At 38.8% G+C, this 19,127-nt stretch overlaps 2 protein-coding genes across 5 annotated transcripts in view; one reads left to right on the forward strand and one right to left on the reverse strand.

Moving 5' to 3' along the window:
• LOC138185162 (pre-piRNA 3'-exonuclease trimmer) overlaps positions 1-18,315 on the reverse strand; it is a 118,648-nt gene extending 100,333 nt beyond the window's left edge. The window contains exons 1-2 of the mRNA XM_069123881.1: positions 18,135-18,315; positions 16,550-16,597 (exon numbers count right to left, since the gene is read on the reverse strand). Of these exons, the coding sequence (XP_068979982.1) occupies positions 16,550-16,597; positions 18,135-18,166 (80 nt within the window). The 5' untranslated portion in view covers positions 18,167-18,315. The remainder of the gene's footprint in view (positions 1-16,549; positions 16,598-18,134) is intronic.
• Positions 1-19,127, forward strand: part of LOC138185163 (leucine-rich repeats and immunoglobulin-like domains protein 2) — a 175,092-nt gene that overhangs the window by 9,696 nt on the left and 146,269 nt on the right. Inside the window, exon 1 of one of the 4 annotated variants that reach the window (XM_069123885.1) lies at positions 18,342-18,463. The exons of the other annotated variants lie outside the window; for them this stretch is intronic. The gene's annotated coding sequence lies outside the window, so the exon portion shown is untranslated. Of the gene's footprint in view, positions 1-18,341; positions 18,464-19,127 lie in introns of those variants that run through there. 4 annotated transcript variants of the gene reach the window in all.

Consider the following 19,127-nt stretch of genomic DNA (forward strand, 5'->3'; position numbering starts at 1 on the left):
CAAAAGGGAAACCTGCCTGAAAGCAACCTGGTTATGGAAATAATCTGCGGCGAGACAGGGGCGAGTTTTAACGTCTTTATTGTCTCTTTAGCCGGCAGCAATTACCCGTTTCGCTTCTTCGTGTTCGAACAACGATTCCGACAGCAGTGCTACTCGAACAAACTTTGACTGCGCTGTATAAATAAAGTCGATGGATTAATAACGACAGCGGAACTGAAAGCATCGAAATGAAAATATCACCCGTTGCGTGTATCAAATAAATTCAATGTAAACCGGCTCGCGAAAGTAATATTTGAACCTTTGCCACATAAAAACTTTCATATTCATATTGTATGCGTTTCATAAAGCATTTTGAAATTACATTAGCGTTATAATGAGTCGCGACACTGACGATCATATTGGTTAAATTTGAAACAAATTTGAAAATGTATATTAAAATTGGAAGATAATTATTGCAAACCCGTATTTAATAAAAAATTAGCGTACAGCGTAAACACACACCTTTGCTATACGATAAGTGGTATAATGGTTTAAACGCTTTTGTCATCTTTGTGTAATATACATGTACTTGTGTCAAATATCTCGTAGTTCCTCTATGTATTTTTTGATTTGTTTCAAACTCGTCACGATAGTCGACAACAGTGTTAGTGAAATTTCAAAATGTTTCGTATAACGCGCGTGAAATATTCGGAAAAGTGGGGAAAAGGTGTTGGAATATTTTCACGAACCTGTGCACGCGTTTTGCTTTCTGAAAAATGAAATATGTTAAATAGAAGATTCTAATCGAGGGAGGCAGCGTAGTACCTACTTGACATTCAAAAACATTTCATAACAATGCACAATTATTTACAATTATATTTAATATTTCATAATGATTCATAATTATTATGTTTAAAATCTCGCAAGAATTCGTAATTATTATTATGAAATATAATGTACTGGACGTGCATGTACAATTTCACGATATAGAAACAGGTGCTGTATGAAAATTATTTGTTAACGTACGTTATTGTGGATAACGAAGATCAGATTCGCAGTGAATTATCAGTACGACGACGCAGTGCATTATCAGTATGAGCATTAATTGAACATTCCATGGCGTCATTTTCGCTAAAGTAATATTTACCGCTCGTCAACGTTGAAATTGAACATGTGAATTGAACATCTCGTCAACACGAAGTTTCTTCATCTCTGGTAGTGGCACGCGATCTCGTTACAACTAGAGCAAAGATCGGTCAGCTCCCAATAGGGACGAATGCTTGCTTCGTTTCGAGAAACTTTTCGCTCTATCGGTTTAAGTTTTCTTTCTCGTTCGCTGACAAATCCCAAATGTAAATGGGAGTCGTGGGGACGGCTGCAAAGCCAGAGGAGACGCTGGGAAAAAGAAGAAGCGCGATTCAACGTTCAACTTCTCCAACGTTAACATTTCCTTTTATGGATCGTTTTTGCGTGAAGATGGATATTGTAATTTATGCTGCGCGCATGTACTCGTTTAGAACCATTCTTCTCGGGTGAAGAAACGTCTCTCTCTCTCTCTCTCGCTTCTATACGTCCTTTATAAAGTACCAAAGTACCAAAATGTTAATCAGGTAGAAAATAAATAACGTATACGTTTAAAATACAACATTTGTCAAATTTCCCGATCTTTTAGATAACACTTCGTTCTAGTAATTATAACACGATGGAAACGTCGCTATGAAAAACGATTTATGTACCGGCTTATAGGCAAACAATTAACCGATTCTGCGAAAACAAGGCTCTACGACTTCGAGAATTAATTAAACAAGGTTTTTCTGTGATACAAGTAACGCGATGAATATTTTGTTAAAACACGTTGAACAAAAATTCACGATATTCTTCCGGTAAGAGACAAACGTAGACAAGTAATGGGACCATGTTTGTAAATGTCTAAAATATAGAATGACAGAGTAACATAGCACGTAGAGACGTAAAGCCTCGACCTAAGCTGAACGACAACGTCATTTGTAACAGGACTAAGTATCATAAACTCAACTTGAATCATAAATCATAGAATAAATACAAAGTAGCAGGTAACAAATATCTATAACAGGTTGTCACACGTTGGACAGAGTCGATCGCAAATAGGATAAATGAACGTCACAATCTACTTGGGTACACCTGTTCGTCTGCGTATCTTCGCACGACAATCACGTAGTACGCGTCTACGTTCATAAAATATTCCACAAGTGCCCGTTTCAGCGATAGAATCGCGCGACTTTTCTTAGAAAACGTGCAATTCCCATCCGAATTATCGAGACAGAAAGCGCGAGTCAGAGGAAGGCAGAGAAATCGAACGAACGTTTTTACGTTGAACGCTCCCACGACGTTGTTTCGGTGAATATCGATCCTCCTCGGCCGAGATGAATACCGCGATGTATCTTTTATACCCTCGTGGCGGAAGTTACTTCACGTCCGGGTTCACGCGGTCAACATCCGGTTCTGTTATACTCTGAGAACGTCTTAGCATGTATTTTTAAAAGAACAACGAGTTCTAAAGGCATGCGTGAAAAATATCAAACAGTCTCTGAATTATATACCTTGCAGGATCCTGCAGATGAATATACCTAACAACTTTTATTCTTAGAACTTATAGGCTTGGAATTTTAGAATATAAAAATCTAGATTCTTTTGCAGTAGAATTTCATTGTTCAATGATTCAGAGCTGCGTAGCCTTATAGTCTTAAATTAAAGGGTATTCTTATTACGAGGAATTTAATTTCGCGCGAATTTAGTTATCTCTTCGTACTGTAGCGAATTTTAATAAATTTACCGGGGAAAGGAAACAGTCGATTGTTGTATATTCTGCTCGCGTTTCCGTTTAGACGTACACTGCTTTATGGCAAGTCCTTTAAAAGTCGCTTTACTCAAAGGAAAAAAATACACTCTGGAAAACATTCCGCTTAAAAAAAAAATATCCCAAAGCACGTTCTCTTGTAAAAACACGCTCTAAAAATCTACGAAAAAATATATACATTCTTCAAACGCTGGCGCGAAATAACAAATTTCACGTACCAAATTGAAACAGCATAACAGCAATCTCAACCCTACTAATAATTCAAAGGCAAGTTCCAATATTCTTAGGAACAGGTCAGAAGGGTTGCCGTTTCCCAGTGTCAAATTCCTCAAATCATAAAAATTAGCCACGGAACGTCGATTCTCAGCGGAATGAACGCGCGTCTGCACTTGGTTGGCATTCGCGCCGCCAATCGAATTTCTGTACCGATGCGACTGAAAAATCAATATTCAATTACTCGTTACGCCGTGTAATTACGTTTAACTTTGGGGACACGTTAATTGCGCTGACGCGTCGAAAGGAACCGATCGCACCTGCAAACTAACGCAGCGAACTCGTCGAATTTTTGATCAAGTTGTCAAGGAGGGGGGATTTCCGGCCAGTTTCTATCAGATACACGTCATGATTCGATGGACAGGTTCCGGTTCGGATTGCCTTCGATCCGTTAACGTTTCATCGATTCTAGCCGAAGATTAAAATAGAATTTACGATTTCGATCGACCAAAAGCGCGTGACATTTACGACCTTGCGTGGCTGCCTTTCTTCTTTATTTTGAATTTTAACGATGGATATTAAAAGACTGTTTGATATTCCAGCTTCTTAGAAGCCAAGTTGACTAACTTCGCTCTCGATAAATTGCTCAATTTTATTATATGCCACGTAATACGACGAAGGTTGAATTTTCAAGAAACGGATGATTTAACTACACGAGTTTGCTTATAGTAAGCATAAACTATAAATTCCTAATAGCGTGAGAAGTTTACTCGAGAAGAAGTTGAAGGGTCGTTTAAGTGTACGAAGATGCTGGATGTTGATTTAACGATTCGCGAAGAAAAATAGTTGCACGATAAGAGTTTAACGATTCGCACTTCAAATCTGCGACAACCTTCGGTGCTATGCTCGTGCTCGCGACAACAGGTATAATAGGTTGATGGAAGCGCGCGTGCTTAGGCAGATAGTGAAATTTCAGTAGCATGTTACGTTAATTAGCATTTTAACGAAGCATTGCTATTTAGTTCGCTAATTAAAATAATTTTCAAATAGAAGTCGATAATATCTACATCGATGAACATTACGATTCATAATTGCGGAATGTGCTACGATGATATAATTGTAACGAAACGATAACAACGAAGAAAACGTCGATACGACTAGTTCGTATCTATTTCTGGTTTACGAAAAAAAATCTAATTCTTACGGCTCGTTATCAGAAGCATCAGCAGCATCGCAAAAAAAAAAAAAAAAAAGACAGCAAGCCTCGTTAATTCACAGGTTCAACTCGTCGGTTCTTCTTTAAAATCAAATTATTTCTTTATCTTATCTCCGTCATCGTCCCGTTGTTTCCTTTCAGCCACCCTCGCATGGAATTAATTATCCACGTTTTAATTATTGATGCAATCTTGCGTGACGGTCTAATTAATACGCACAATGCGGTACGCGTATCTTGGTTGACGATGTTAAATGGTTTAGACAAGGTAATTGCTATCTATCTAGGTTGTTGCTGTTCGCAACTATAATTTTCTTCAATTACATGCTTCAGAATTTACGAGGTCGCGAGATATAAGAATTTTGTTATACTCGATAGTTAAAAGTTTCGCAAGTTACATAGATCGTGGTTGGACAGCTTTTGTAACGCATTTTATCAGGGTTTTACTATGATAGCGTAAGTCGCTTCTTGGCGAAGTGCATAATTCAAAATTCAAGCTTTACTCGGTTCTTGAGGGAGGCCCTGGCACTAACCTAAGTTCGTTCGAGTTTTAGCCGTATAGTTTCCAGAGATTACAGTCGTAAACTGGAACATCCTATTCGGAATAAAATTTTCAATGCGACCATTTCCGCCACCGCTAATCCACCAACTGAATTCAAACGAACATTTATTAATCCTCGAATTACTCTGCCATATCTACCGCGAAAAAGCTTCCACCGTTCTATACGCGAATACAATCAAGAATCCCATCGAGTTACACGATCCTCTTTGCACGTAACTACACGTTGAAAACTGGGAAATGAAAACTCGAAAGACAATTTTCCTGCGTTCTAGTACGCGAGTGTCATATTGCACGTGAAAACTAGCCGATCAAGCGTTAAATTCGTAACGATAATAGGCGATATGAAATTTAAATGAAAGTGTCGTTCACGCATAGCTAGAGGCTATAATTATGGAAAATTCACGGACCGACGCTTGAAAACTCGTGGTTCTATCGTTTAAGTTACATTTCTACGAGTAAAACTACGTGACCAACTTTTACAACGAAACCGTAATACGTGATGCGATCTAGTTGGAATGGAAGTTTTGCCCGAGTGTGGAAATTACGTCGGTGGGAAATTTTCAAACGAAAGCTAACTTCCTTCGATTATGAGTTTTATAATTTGAAAATCGTATTTTCTATGCGATAGGTATACTACTGACCGTTAAATTCCAGGCCATAACGTTTAACGATCGTTCGCGTGAAACTTGAATTCGATGAATGAACCGGTGCAAAAAGAAAGAAAAAAGTAGAAAAGAGATAAAAGATCGTTAAAATACCGAAAACTTTGGATATGTAATTTTCAAGTCGCTTGTTTTAAGCTGTTTGATGTTGGGTTTCTGAATATCTCTTAAAAACCAAGGGTTCCACTACGTCCCAGGTCGGTTATTTATATCCGTTCTTAAATTGAGAGATCTTGCGGAGGCATCCGTCTAGAAAATTTGCATCAGCAGACGCTACTTCGCGCATAATGTCTGCCAGCCGAGAAAGAGTTTGCGTAATTTAGCGCGCAAGATGAAAGGTTATATTGCTTTCTCCTTTCGAGGTATGCACAGAGTTTCAGCGCGCTATTCGACCAAACTACACGCGTAACTTTCGCTGTGAAAATTCTCTTCTTGCGGAGAAATTATTACCTCCGCGAAAAAGAAACTCCATTTCCTACCAATTGCGCTTTCAGAAAAAACATATACCATAGGAATTCTTGATTGCAAAATGTATCCGACGCGTACAGTAACTCGGCAAAGTACTTCAACACTTGTAGAAACCTTTGCTGAAAATTATAACCTGAGAGATATCCGACGAATCTTCAATTCTTATTCTTCTGTATTGAATAATTTCTCTTTGTTCTTTACTTTTAGCTTCGTCTCGTTTCGATCTTCCTGGCGACATCTTTTTAGTAAGATTACGTGTAAGTTACGTGTAAGATCTGAACGTATGCCACGGTATACGTGTGTGCATACGTTAACGCCTCGAAGTCATCGACTAAATTCACCGTTTGAAACGGAGATACAATTTTGTCTGCAGGTAGACGCTTCGTAACTATACCAGGTATATAAATATGAAACCCGAATTTTTGTATAGAAAATACACGTTTATTGTATGAAAATGATTAAAAATATTTTATTCGAAGTATTGCCCATCGCTAGCTATACATTTTTCCCACATGTCTGGCAATTGGTGGATGCCACGCCAAAAAAACTGTCGCTCTTTTGAGGCAAACCAGTCATCGAGCCATTTTCGTACATTTTCGTAAGAAGTGAAGTGTTGGTCAGAAAGTGCGTGTCCCATCGATGCAAATAAATAGTAATCGGACGGAGCCAAGTCTGGTGAGTAAGCCGCGTGCGGAAGTATTTCCCAACTGAACGCTTCGATCGTTTCCTTGACCGGTTTTGCTGTATGCGATGCTGCATTATCACGAAGCAAAATTGCTTTGTGTTGCCTTTTTTGATATTTTGGTCGTTTTTCACGCAAAGCTTGATTCAAATCGATCATTTGGTGTCGGTAGCGCTCAGTGTTAACTGTTTCGCCAGGTTTTAACAGCTCGGTGGTCTTTTTCGGTGGTCTTCCATGTTCTTCGTTCCTCGCGTCAAAATTGCCATTTCTGAATTTTTTAAACCACTCAAAGCACTGTGATTTACCAAGAGCATGCTCACCGTAAGCTTCGACAAGCATTCGATGCGATTCTGCAGCAGTTTTCTTCAAATGGTAACAGAAAATCAATGCTGTCCGCAAATCGTAGTTTCCAGGCACAAAATTTGACATGTTCAGCGCTATTACAAACTATGCTGTTGTATGAAACTTGTATTGTTCTGAATCGAAAATGTTTGTGAGATGTCAACAAAGACTTTTGGCATCAATGACGCAGTTTAGTGATAATTATCAGCTAGGGCCATCTATAGGCAAATTCCGGTTTCATACTTACAGGCCTGATACTACGAGGTAAATAACGCGTTAACATTACAAGCTCCAAATGAATATGTATCAACGTGCAAAATGCAACCGTAATAACATAGTATATTTGACCGTAAACGTTTAGCGAAAGAACACGTAGGTAACTGTTGTTCGACATTTTCTAACGGTATCGAACAAACTTTCGTATAATACCTGCTTTTAATCATCGTTCTAATCATCTAGAATATCGTTACATATAATATTCACGAAATTAAAGGAAAATCGATGACCCAAATATAGCGAATCCCCCTTACAAGAATTTATTCGACAAACCGAAATTCATCGATCGATATTTCTCATCAACGTCGTTAAAGTCGACCAAATAACCCCTGCTCGTAATATAAATCGTTAATAAGAGAATAATAGACCACTGTCCCTCGGATGTTTAAACAAACACGAAGAAAAGTAACTCTGACCGTGCTAATGACAAGGGGGATAAATTGTGGCATGAATTAAAAAGGATCCAATAAACACGGTGTAAGTACCTTTCCGTCACGCAAAGTCCCGCTACCAACGTATCATTAGACACGCGTATCTGATCATTCCATCGTATGAACAATTTAAGAAGTAAGAATCCATCGAACCAAAGCAGGTTATGAAAAGAATGCTACCAACTATCGTAAATGCGAAAGTGTAATTGAAGTTAATGATGGACGAGCGATAACAAGGCCGCTGGCAAGAAACGATGCTACATTTTTTCTTCGAATAATCGCCATCGAGCTTTCATCAAATTATACGTATCGTTTCCCCCTCGACAAGTTCGTATAGACGTATTTTCATTGCAATTAGAGAAATAAAAAGTCTGAAACGATTAGTTTACTGTGCGTTGATATCAGTTTCGTAGTGTGTCGTCGATATCCACGTCATTGTTACACCATTGGCTCATGCATATGCCACGATCTACGAGTATGTACGATACGGTGCATTACCAATGCAGAAGCGTTACAAGTAACGTACGGCCTCCTGGAAACACAATACTTCGATGAAAATCGAACGACGCAGCCCGGATGCTTCGACTCTCTGCAACAGCGGAGATTCGCTGAACCTGCAAGAATTACGAACCTGTGTTTTCCTCTTTCTTAGCATCCACCGAGTGCCAAGGAATGACGAGATTTCGTGTTATTTTCTGCCTATTTTCTTTTTTCTTTTGGAAGATATCGATAGCATATCTCGCAGTTTACATCTGTGGATCAAGAGCTGTTATAGCTCGGTAAGGAGGAAAAATATTTGGAAATTTTTCACCTGCTATATCAATTTCCTACGGTGAAATTTCACCATAAAATTTCTGTCCTTAAAAGCACGAACAAAGGTGGGCAAGCATAGCGAACCTATCTCGTATCGATCGGGGTGGTTTGAACAGAGAATCGTAAAATTTCAAATCAATCCTCGACGAGGTATATGGGCCATTAATTTATTTTATACGTTATATTATTACTATCGTAAGATTTTTCCCATAGAATTTAGTAATAGATTGCGATTCGTTTGCCCGTGTTTGCGAACGTTCTTAGAAATTTTCTATTTCGAAGTCGTTGATAAATCTGGAACAACGATCTACGTATAATCGAGCTCCGCTACTGTATCTGAAATCGTACTAACAGGATTGTAAATATATGTATTTAAGTGTAACGTGTGACACGTAATCTGTAATCTTAATGCTCGAAAAGACTTATCTTAACAACGGCGGACCTAACTAGGTTGCCAAAGTAAATGCACCGAAGCAGTTCTCACTAATCTGAAATCGTGAACCCAGTTCACCGGCGAGAGAATTCAATAAGAAAAATAGTAGGCCACGCTTCCGCGTGCAAGCGGAATAAAACGAACTTACGATCCCCTTTCGTGTTCCTCTAAACGCCACTTACGTCGGCCGTTATCTTCTTCAAATGAAAATCGGAAAAAGGAAACACACGCGAAATTACCGCGCTGCTTCCACGCTCAAGAGGAAAAAATTCCATTTTCGATCCGAGTACGATATTCTCTTCGAACGAATCAACGCAAAGCGGCAACGACAAATTTAAGCGACGAAAATACCAGTAACGTTTGCGCTTAAATCCAAATGTGCTTCGATATTCGGACTGTGCAATTAGCGATGAAAATTTTTCTAACGGGATGGTTGGGAAGAAGGGTGCGGGCTGTGGGAAGTTGGCGAATCATTTCCATCCTCGTAATATGATTCGGGCGAGCATATACGTTGAACGAGATCGACTTCGTCACGAGAGGTCTTCCGATCGTGACACGTGACGCACGCAACGTGTAGAAATAACATTTAGTTAACGTAGAATCGGCCCACTTACATTATAGACCCATTTCGACGATCGCAATTATCCTCTCCCTCGACGGTTTCATGGCTGACAGTTGTAACGAAAGAATTAACCTCGAGGATCGCACAGCCGAGACAGAACAATTACGCTTACGACGAACCGATCCAGTCACCAGAAATTAAATCGACCACCGGGAGAATTCCAACGATAACGTTAATGTGGAGCGCGTTTCTAGCTACTGTGATTGCTGTCGATACGAAACGAAATCGTTTCGATGTACTTTAAACAGCTACATTAATTACGATACGTAGAACCTGTTTAAGTTATGTTGGAATACAACGATATCAATCGCATGCAGATAAGGTGGTTGATCGTATGGATTCTTCCTTTCGTTGTCCAACGCTATCCCCACTAGTGCGCGTTCGTGAGATGTACCATGGCGGCTAGCACGTGCAGGCTCTTTCGAGAATTTGGCGGAAGAAGCGTAAGGATATGGATGGAACATTCTCGATGGGCACGTCGAGAAGCTACTAGAAGGTTCTGTAGCACATGTGACGCCACACAGACACCCACACAGGTCACACTCATTACTGCATACAGAGTGGGATTCTAAACCTTTTTAAGGGCCATGGGTCACTAAGCAAGTCAGTCTGAGAACAACTAGCCAACTGTCAATATTCATAACGCTTACTTGTATTTTACTATAACTTTGTTTAATAAAAATCATGAAGTATTGTTTCAATACACACATTGTGTCTTCCACAGTTTATTAATCTTAATTTCAAGATTAAATTCTAACAAGTTATAATAGCGAATTGTGTCATCTGAAAATTTTGGTAGGCGATGGTCGGAAACGCCAACCCTACTTTTTAGACGGATACTTCATTTACAACGGAATACCACTATGGAGAACAGCAGCAATGAGCCATATAAGCAAAATAGAGACAATGCAAGCTAAAATTCTTAGAACAATAGTAAACGCCCATGGTACGTTAGAAACGAGGACATTCGGAAAGACATGGGAATACCAACGGTCAAGGAGGAGATTAGCAGATGTGCAAGAAGGTACAGAGAAAGAATAGCAACGCACCCGAACCGGCTGGCAGCGGAAACGATCAACACATGAAACATAGAAAGAAGACTAAAAAGGAAACACCCAACAGATCTCATAAAGGATATAACCTAACAAACACGAAGATGGTACCCCGCTGGGGGTAGCCACCCGCATGATAATCAAACAGCCAAAAAATTCTACCAAATGTCCAAATTGGACAAATTGTGAATGTAAACAACTAAATAAAAAAAAAAAAAATTATTTACCATCGTATCGTTTAGGGCAAACGGCAGTACAATTTGTTAGGTAGTTGTGGGAAAGTTTCACGTTTATCGTTAGCCGATTTCTAATTTCATGTTATTTCACGTCACTTTGAACTCGCGTATTGTTAGTACTCTCCTGTTTGAACAGCTCAAGCGTACTTGGATTTTTCTGAGGATTTATCTCTCTTGTATATTACACGCACAATTTCAGGTCCATAGGGATGTCATTGTGAAATTGTCGTATGTATGCATAAGACATTTCCATACGAAGAACGATGTGGCGGATTTCTAGGTGTACGAATGCGATCAACTTCTTCGTACGAGCCAAGGACGAAAAGAAACGAAAGGTTTCATAGAGCTGAAATTTAACCTGGATCGGACGTAATCTAGATCTGACCTAAACAGAGTCGATCCGCGTACACGAAATCTAAGCTTGTCCTTATCTGGTGTAATAACGTTGCTCCGTTTAGTGATAAAAGAGGCTGGAACAGGTTATTATTAATCAAGCGTGCTCAATGTGCCAAGTTATCTTGTAATTTGATTAATTAAAAGTTTCCTGGCTAGTCGATAACGAAGGAGAAAAACCTCGCAATTAACGAAGTCTGCTTTATTCGGTGCCGTGACGTTATGTTCGAGCGTTCGATAAAACGTTCGCAGAAAGAAACGAACATAAATCATTTTCTCAGGCGCAAGTTCCCCAGCAGAACTGCTTTCGCAAGATCGAAATGAACAGATTGTATTCGTGACCGTCGTGTGACCCTGCGACTGCGATAGATCAGGAAAAATAGCTCGCGAAGATCATTAATCGAATTCAACTACGTTTTAACGAACCTTCTGGCAAAAACGGTCGTCGCTTTCATTATCCCGAGTTAGGAGAAATGTAAACAACAGGACGAAACGTAAGCGACCACTCTACTTCCCTCGTTCTTCTCTCTAATTGCGTTTTCCATCATCCGTGTCTCAACAACGAGAATACCGTAGCACCACTCATGAGATCTAACGTTATTCGAGCTTTCTTTCTGATGAGACTTAATTGCGCGTTCGACACCCACGGACAAGCAGAATTTGCATTCGTCGTTTCGATCGTTCCACCGACTATCGAGAAGCAACGGCGCTCGTGTCAGACAGGAACGGAACTGTGCTACGAGAAAGAGAAGAGGAAGAGTTGAAGTGCAATGAAAACGCTTCAATTTGGTCACCAGATATTTGGTCAACTGATGAATGAGTAAAGTTAACTTTCGCGTTGTGTACCAACGACGTTAACGCGGCGCTGCACGACAGACGTTCGGTCAACAATAGCAGAGGGAGAAAGGTAAAGAGAAATAGAGAGAATACCCATCGACTCGACACTTGATTTTGCCAAGTGCTAGAAAAAACTCTGCGAGTTCATATTTTGACTGCGCTAACTGCGCCAACAGTTGACCTCTTACAAATGAGAAAGTAATTTACACTTCCGTCTATCGTACATTTGCATGAAATTGTCTATCGAACCTGTTGTACAACGTTATACACGTGCGCGTAACAATTACCGAGGTTGACGGAGTAGCTTCTACGAGACGGAAGTTTTTACACGAGTATTATTACCTTCTATTAACGACGATGACAAATGCATTTCTCGGTACTTTTTACGTTACTCTAGGACTTTTAACGAAAGTTTGATCGGCGTTTCTCCAATTTGAGCGGGAAATATATCAAAGTGAAACATGGACGGAACATTATTCAAAACGAGAACCCAAAGCTCGTAGATTAGAAAGAATTGCAGAGAGTTGTAGAGTCTCTTCGATTAAAATAGATTGCCTGGAGTTTTTTTAAATAAAAGAAACTGTAGAAAATTTCTTACCGCGGAGAAAGTAACCTGGAATTTCGAGAAAAGAAAAATCGTTCTTTGCGATCCCCACTTCCGATAAGGTGATGGAAGAGAAGAGGAAATGTTTGCAGCAAGAGAAGCCTCGACTATGTAATTTTGCATCCTGAAATGATTAAATGACAGCGGCGAAATTACGCTTAATTGGCGGTGTACGTCGGTAATCGTACGAAAAACGCATAAAACTATCGTTTGGACGGGGCGACGTTAATTTGAGAAAATGAAACCGAGATAAGATTTTAGTTATTGCGGCCGCGGTGGCGTGATGTGTGTCGCGTGCTTCACATTTGATCCTTCACGCAACGTTTGCATTTGTCTGCTTTTTGCCCTGCTCGATGCGAGTCGCTTAAAGTGTTTCCACGAAACGCGATATTTTCCTAGGAAAAGCACCGAGACCCGCGTTACAGTGCAAAAGATCTGTTCGTTCGCCGCGCTATTTCTGTCTCTCTGTTAATCTCACAGCGAAATTCGTTTATTTTCCGGAGTGCTGCGCTCTCACTTAATAGCAGAACGTTTTTCATTTTTTAATACCTCGCAAGGCTTTATATGAAAAAGACACTTAACTGCTGCTAATTCCATCTGTTTTTTTCATTCGTTTATCATTTCACGATTCGTTTTAAGTTTGAGATAGCACTGAATAAAAAACGCGAGCGATTATTTTCTTTATGCGAAAATTTCCAGAGTGGTTATACACTATTGATTCGTATTCTATTTTTCAACGTCACCACGCGGGATGACGAAATTCCATTATACTTTTACAAAATGTAACAGCTTACTATAAAATGTAAATCGTGCTTCGTGAACTGGTATGAAAATGGATAGATTCGTTCTGTCGCGACTCTGCTAATGTATAAGCTAATTACGTACGAGAACTCGTTGTTATTACTGGAAATTAACGGTTCTAGGAACGTAAAGTATATTTTTTCAACGAAGGCCAGAGAAGGGATCCAAATGAAGTTAACAAATGCCGCGAAAAGAACGATAATTAAATTCATATTAAAATCCATCAACCTGCCTTAATCGGCCTGATTCAAGACAATTCCATTCGGCGCTTCGATGTTTTGATTTACCAATTAAACTAGCTACGATTTATTGGAGCAGTCAAACGTTCGATCCATGGGATACAACGCAATTATCTAGATTAGTACCGAGTTGCACGATCTGATGTGCAATTAATAACGATGTATCCCACTTCTGACCTTCCAGAATTGGATGGGATCGATACCATACGGCGAGACAACTCCGTGCTGGTTTATGTCCCTTTCTAGATACCGCACTTACGCTAAACTCGACAGAACCAGGCCAATCGAATCAACCCGATTTCCAAATTATACTACATCGATTACCAAAAATCCTTATCACGAATTTTACTCCCGTCTCATTATTAAAACGATACGAAGATCGCAAGAGAAAAACGCGATAAGTACGTTTCGGCTCGTTCTCTTGATTTTGATTCAATAACATGTTCAAAAAATAGTTGGTAATTTAATAATACGTTAGGATAATCAAAGGTATAAACAATAGGCGAGCAATATTTTAGAAATTCCGGAGGGAATGGAAAACGCATGTTCAGCTGCGATATTAAATATTAAAATAATTTTAATAATACGGAATTAATGGACAACGCGGTGAATCTTAAAATAGCTTGCCTGTACAAGATAGGAGACGTGATTTATCATATTCTTTCTCTATAGCCTTCATATATCATTTACACTGTCATTTATCAAACGATGCCGATTGTATGCAAATAAGAAGATGATTCTCGCTTTACTGTGTTCTGATGTATATTGTTTGGCCATGAAAGAGTTTCCAAACAAGCTCTCGGAAGAAGAAAATATAGCCGAAGCAGGAATACTTTTCCGTTATATTTTACCGGCACATCTTCGCTACGAACGCTATGGTGGCGATCGATGAATAGTAATTCTTCAACGCTTGAAATGCACTCCGGAACAGGGAAACAGGAGCCGATAGTTCGCTCACTTTTTACCAAGATACGCGTCGATACTTCATACGGTTTTACCGTATCCCTGCTGGCCGATATGTACGGTCCTATTCATTTCGCCAATCATAAAAGACTGCATTCGTATCCTGGGGTTATTTTACTCCATCGAACTTGCAGCAGCGTGGACGAGTGGAAAGGAATAAACGTAGAGAGCTATATATAAAAAATAAAAAGCGATTGCCACCGAAACAGTCGTAAAACGTAGATTCAACTGTTCCCTTAAATTACCACGTTTCTATTCGATAACTGTAAAGGGGCCACCAAAAGGCTGAAACTGAAACGTTGATAGGACGAATGTTCGAAGCACAGGGTGCAGTGCAATCCCGCTTTAATATTTATAGCCTATAATTTCAACGCGGGAAGCAAAGAAATTGCCGAAGGCTGTGTTCAGAAACTGAACTGTTTTACATTTAATCGAATCTTTTTCTACCATTCGAAACCACCCCTATCGTCGTTTCGTCGATAATACGAGAAGGCTCTCGTTTAAGTTTACGCCATCCAAAAATTTCCTTGCTTCTCTTTGTTTCTACGGTATACTTTCGTTTACTCGCCTTGAATTATCATATTCATAGGCTGTTAATGGAAAAACCTGCACATATATATCTGTAACGTTTAATATTTATATTAAAGGTATTTTCACTAAAGTTACTTTTAGAAAACGGTCGATGATCTTCTTCCGCTTCTTTAATTTAAGTTTGTTCAAGCAAAATCTCGCTTTCAGTTCGGGATCCACCGTTTGTATCCCAACAAAATTGTGTTCGATTAAAGCGGCATCAGATAACCGCGAGTCTACTCTATGTTTTGTTCCCTTTTTAATCGCGAACGCAACTTTAGCCTTTTACTATTATATAGCCGAATGATATATCGCGAATATACAATTTTCCAAGGTACAAAGGAGCAACATAATTCCCGATAGCCTTTCTAAGAGGCTAATTGATGTTTCGTCTCACGTGAACAAACGTGTACCTGTGCCCATAGGGGTAAAGGACCGATAAAGCAAGCGGTCGCATTGAAATTTTTCGCGCGATCGACTCGCGACATAAATATGCCCGGGCGCATTTACATTTTTATCGAATCTCGGCTCTACGTACACGTGAAATAAAGCTATCGTATAACGGGCGGGCCACGACGAAACGATAATGCCGTGGGACGTGTACAGCTGTATACGGGGTGAGGCCGGGCTTGAAATTGAGACTAAGTGGCTGTATTCCGTAAAACACGTACTCCGATATCGTCGTTACACCGTGCATACTCGTGAACGTTATCATTTTTTTTTTTTCTTTTTTTTTAGAGATAACCCGTTACGCTTGTAATCGTTTAATATTTCGGTGGTTCTAGATATATAGGAGAGATATAATAACGTTTTACTCGAATATAGCGGTTAAATTAACGTAGTAGAAGTTTGGAGAAATTATGCAGAAATTTTGCTAATTAAGAAAATATTCTCATGTTCTACTTCGCTTGCCTTATGTATTGTCGCGTTATGTAAATTAACCTTTGTCCACTGTATTATTCCGCTACATTTTTCATGCATATACGTCATACGTTTGTTTGAAAGTATTTATTGGAACGAGAGAAAATAAATCTACATATGAACCGTATAGAGGCCACATTGATCAGCTCCATAAGTTGAAAAGTATGACTCGAAAAGTACAGAAGACTGGTGATGCCACAGGCATTGTCCATTTGTACATTTACCTTAGGCTTTACCATTGTTATGACAACGAATTCATAAGAATCTTTGAGAAATAAATAGTTTCTTTGAGAACTAAATATTAATCCTGCACTTATGTAATGAAATGAATAAAAAATGGAATTGACCAGTTTAGTTTCTAAAAGGTTCATATATATGAAAAGTATGTTTGGTTCACTCACATTTTGTAGAATATAACCTCGTTGTGACTGCATCCATTCGGCAATATCCTGTAATAAATACAAAAATATTTTATTAAATATAAACCAAATGATGGTGACAAGAATGCAATTCCTCTGCGATCCAGCAAACAATTGAAGAGAATTATATTTTATACAATGCTTTTGTAGAATTACAATTGCTATAAAAGTAGGATCAAGTCTATTGTTATGGATCAGGGAGAAATCAAAATTCCCGGGGGCGGTTGTTGGATTTCCAAGCAACAGACAGCGTTGTATCTACTGAACACTCGTGTAACAGTGTTAAAAGGCCAATAGATTTAAAAGAGGCCATCTGCTTCTAGGACGACGAAATAATGACCCAGCAGAAATGAGGATCTTTAGGTGCAAGACTATCCGCGACAATAACTCTATTACATTGACCAGACACATTTTCTGTGAAATTTTGTCGCCACTTAACGAACTAAGAAAGAATATTAGCCATTTTTTTGACGAAATTTCGAAAGCGATTGATCTTTCTTAAAATTCGACAAGAAAAACTGGAAGGTTTGTAAGACGCAATTAGACGCGTATAATTTGACAACTGCATACAAGCATTGTTTGATTTTACTCAATTAGAACGTTTTTGAACGTTCCTGTAGCATTAATAAAGTTTTTAGTCGTTAACGAACTATTACATAAAACCGAGCATACGTATGAATTATGAAGAAAAATAAGCCCATCAAGCAGTAATCTGGATATGATAATATTTCTCGCAGAAAATTGGTCACGGTCTCGTTTAATAGCCACATAAATTATTTCTTTTCTACCCATAAAATGGCTGCCGATAACGTCGACTTTATAAATTTTCTTTTATGTATCTTTGATCGAAACTTCAGAAGTTCTGAACGTCATTTCTTCCCGTCTTCCCTGTAAACTTCCTTATGTACAACGGTGTTTGTTCGACGTAAGAGTTTAAACACCTAATTTCATTATCGAACAATTTTTCACGTTGAAATATTCACGCGCATATACGGTACGTTGGGATCAAGGATAACAAATTCAATATTTCAAAATACAATGACTCGTAAAGGTATTTGAGCGGTTATCATAGAAAACGTATTACTAAAACATTTTCAAATTTTATTGGTACAGTAATGAAATATGTCTGTCGTGATCATATCGATAATATTTATAACCATTTCGAAAATATAATATACGTAGAAGCTACGAGATAAATGATTTCGTAATATATTTACGAAAGCACCTTCTACGAGCAACCGTATTTATCATAGCTATTAATGAAGAAAAATTATATTTGAAACACACGCACGCATCCACATATATCTTTGTAATAAAATTATTAACTGTCATTCTGGCGAATACACCAAACCAATCAAATGTTTCATTTGTCAAAATTGTAATTCGTCAAAATATATAACCACAAATCACGGGATAACATAGAATGATTGATAAAAATCTGGTTACCTTATGCGATGGACGAGGAGTACACGATATTTGCTAACAATAATTTCATCAAACAATCATCCGAACATGCGTAAACTATTCGTATTCGTGAACCATGCACGACGCATTTACTACACCTTACATGACTAGTTCGTTTAGCAATATATTTCCCATGATTCCCTTGGCATGTCGGTCGATATCAGCGCCACTTGTTCGCAAAAATCGATATTGGAACGCACGAGTACGCGATCAGTCATACGTCATACCGCATCGTTCTTGTTGCGCAGTTTCCATCTCGATAGATTTGTGTTTATCAGTCGCAATTTGTACGTGTCTTGCTACCGTTCGAACTAGAGACAAACGATTTAACGAGTAAGTGATAACACGTGTATACCGCTCGAAATGCCAAACAACGACGACATCAGGAATGGAGTGGGTTGAATTCATCCTACTTTCATATATGCCACATAAGTGAGTCAAGTTTTAAAAAATAGATAAGTTTTCTAGCTTTTCACACATATAAATTAATGTATTTATTCGAATACAATGCAATCGGCATGGAGCGATTCAGAACGCGAGCATTTATGGAAATGTTAGGTTAAAAACAAACAACTAATATGCGTCTAATGCGTAGTACAAACGACAGAGATTATGAATTCTGTTCACTCTTCAAACACTATTCGTTCTTTGAATGTAAAAACAAAACAATACGAAGAAAAGAATCATAACAAACGCTGGGTAATTCATAAAATTCTTCAGTGACAACCATCATGGTTTGAAATGTTTATCTCTCAAAAAATGTCTGTTATTACATGTTTTGAAACGTGCTTGAATACGTGAAACGTGCAAACTTTGATTTTTTGCTAGTTTTACGACTGCGTCGTTATGTTGTTTTCGTCTAAGTACCTATGTATGAATGTAAATAAACACACGCCTTCTGTGCGCCGGAACATTCGGAAAATATGCGGAAACGAAGCGTACGAAGAATGAAACACTGAAGGAAATCACGTTGGGGGGAAAGCGAATATGAGAAAATGGTACCGAAAAAACTAATGTATTGATTCGTTTGCAATATTTTTCCCATGATTCCCTTGGCGCGTCGACCGATATCAGCGCCACTTGTTCGCAAAGATTG

This window comes from Bombus flavifrons, chromosome 11, assembly GCF_040668555.2.
Source record: "Bombus flavifrons isolate JBK064 chromosome 11, iyBomFlav1_principal, whole genome shotgun sequence".
NCBI lineage: Eukaryota > Metazoa > Arthropoda > Insecta > Hymenoptera > Apidae > Bombus > Bombus flavifrons.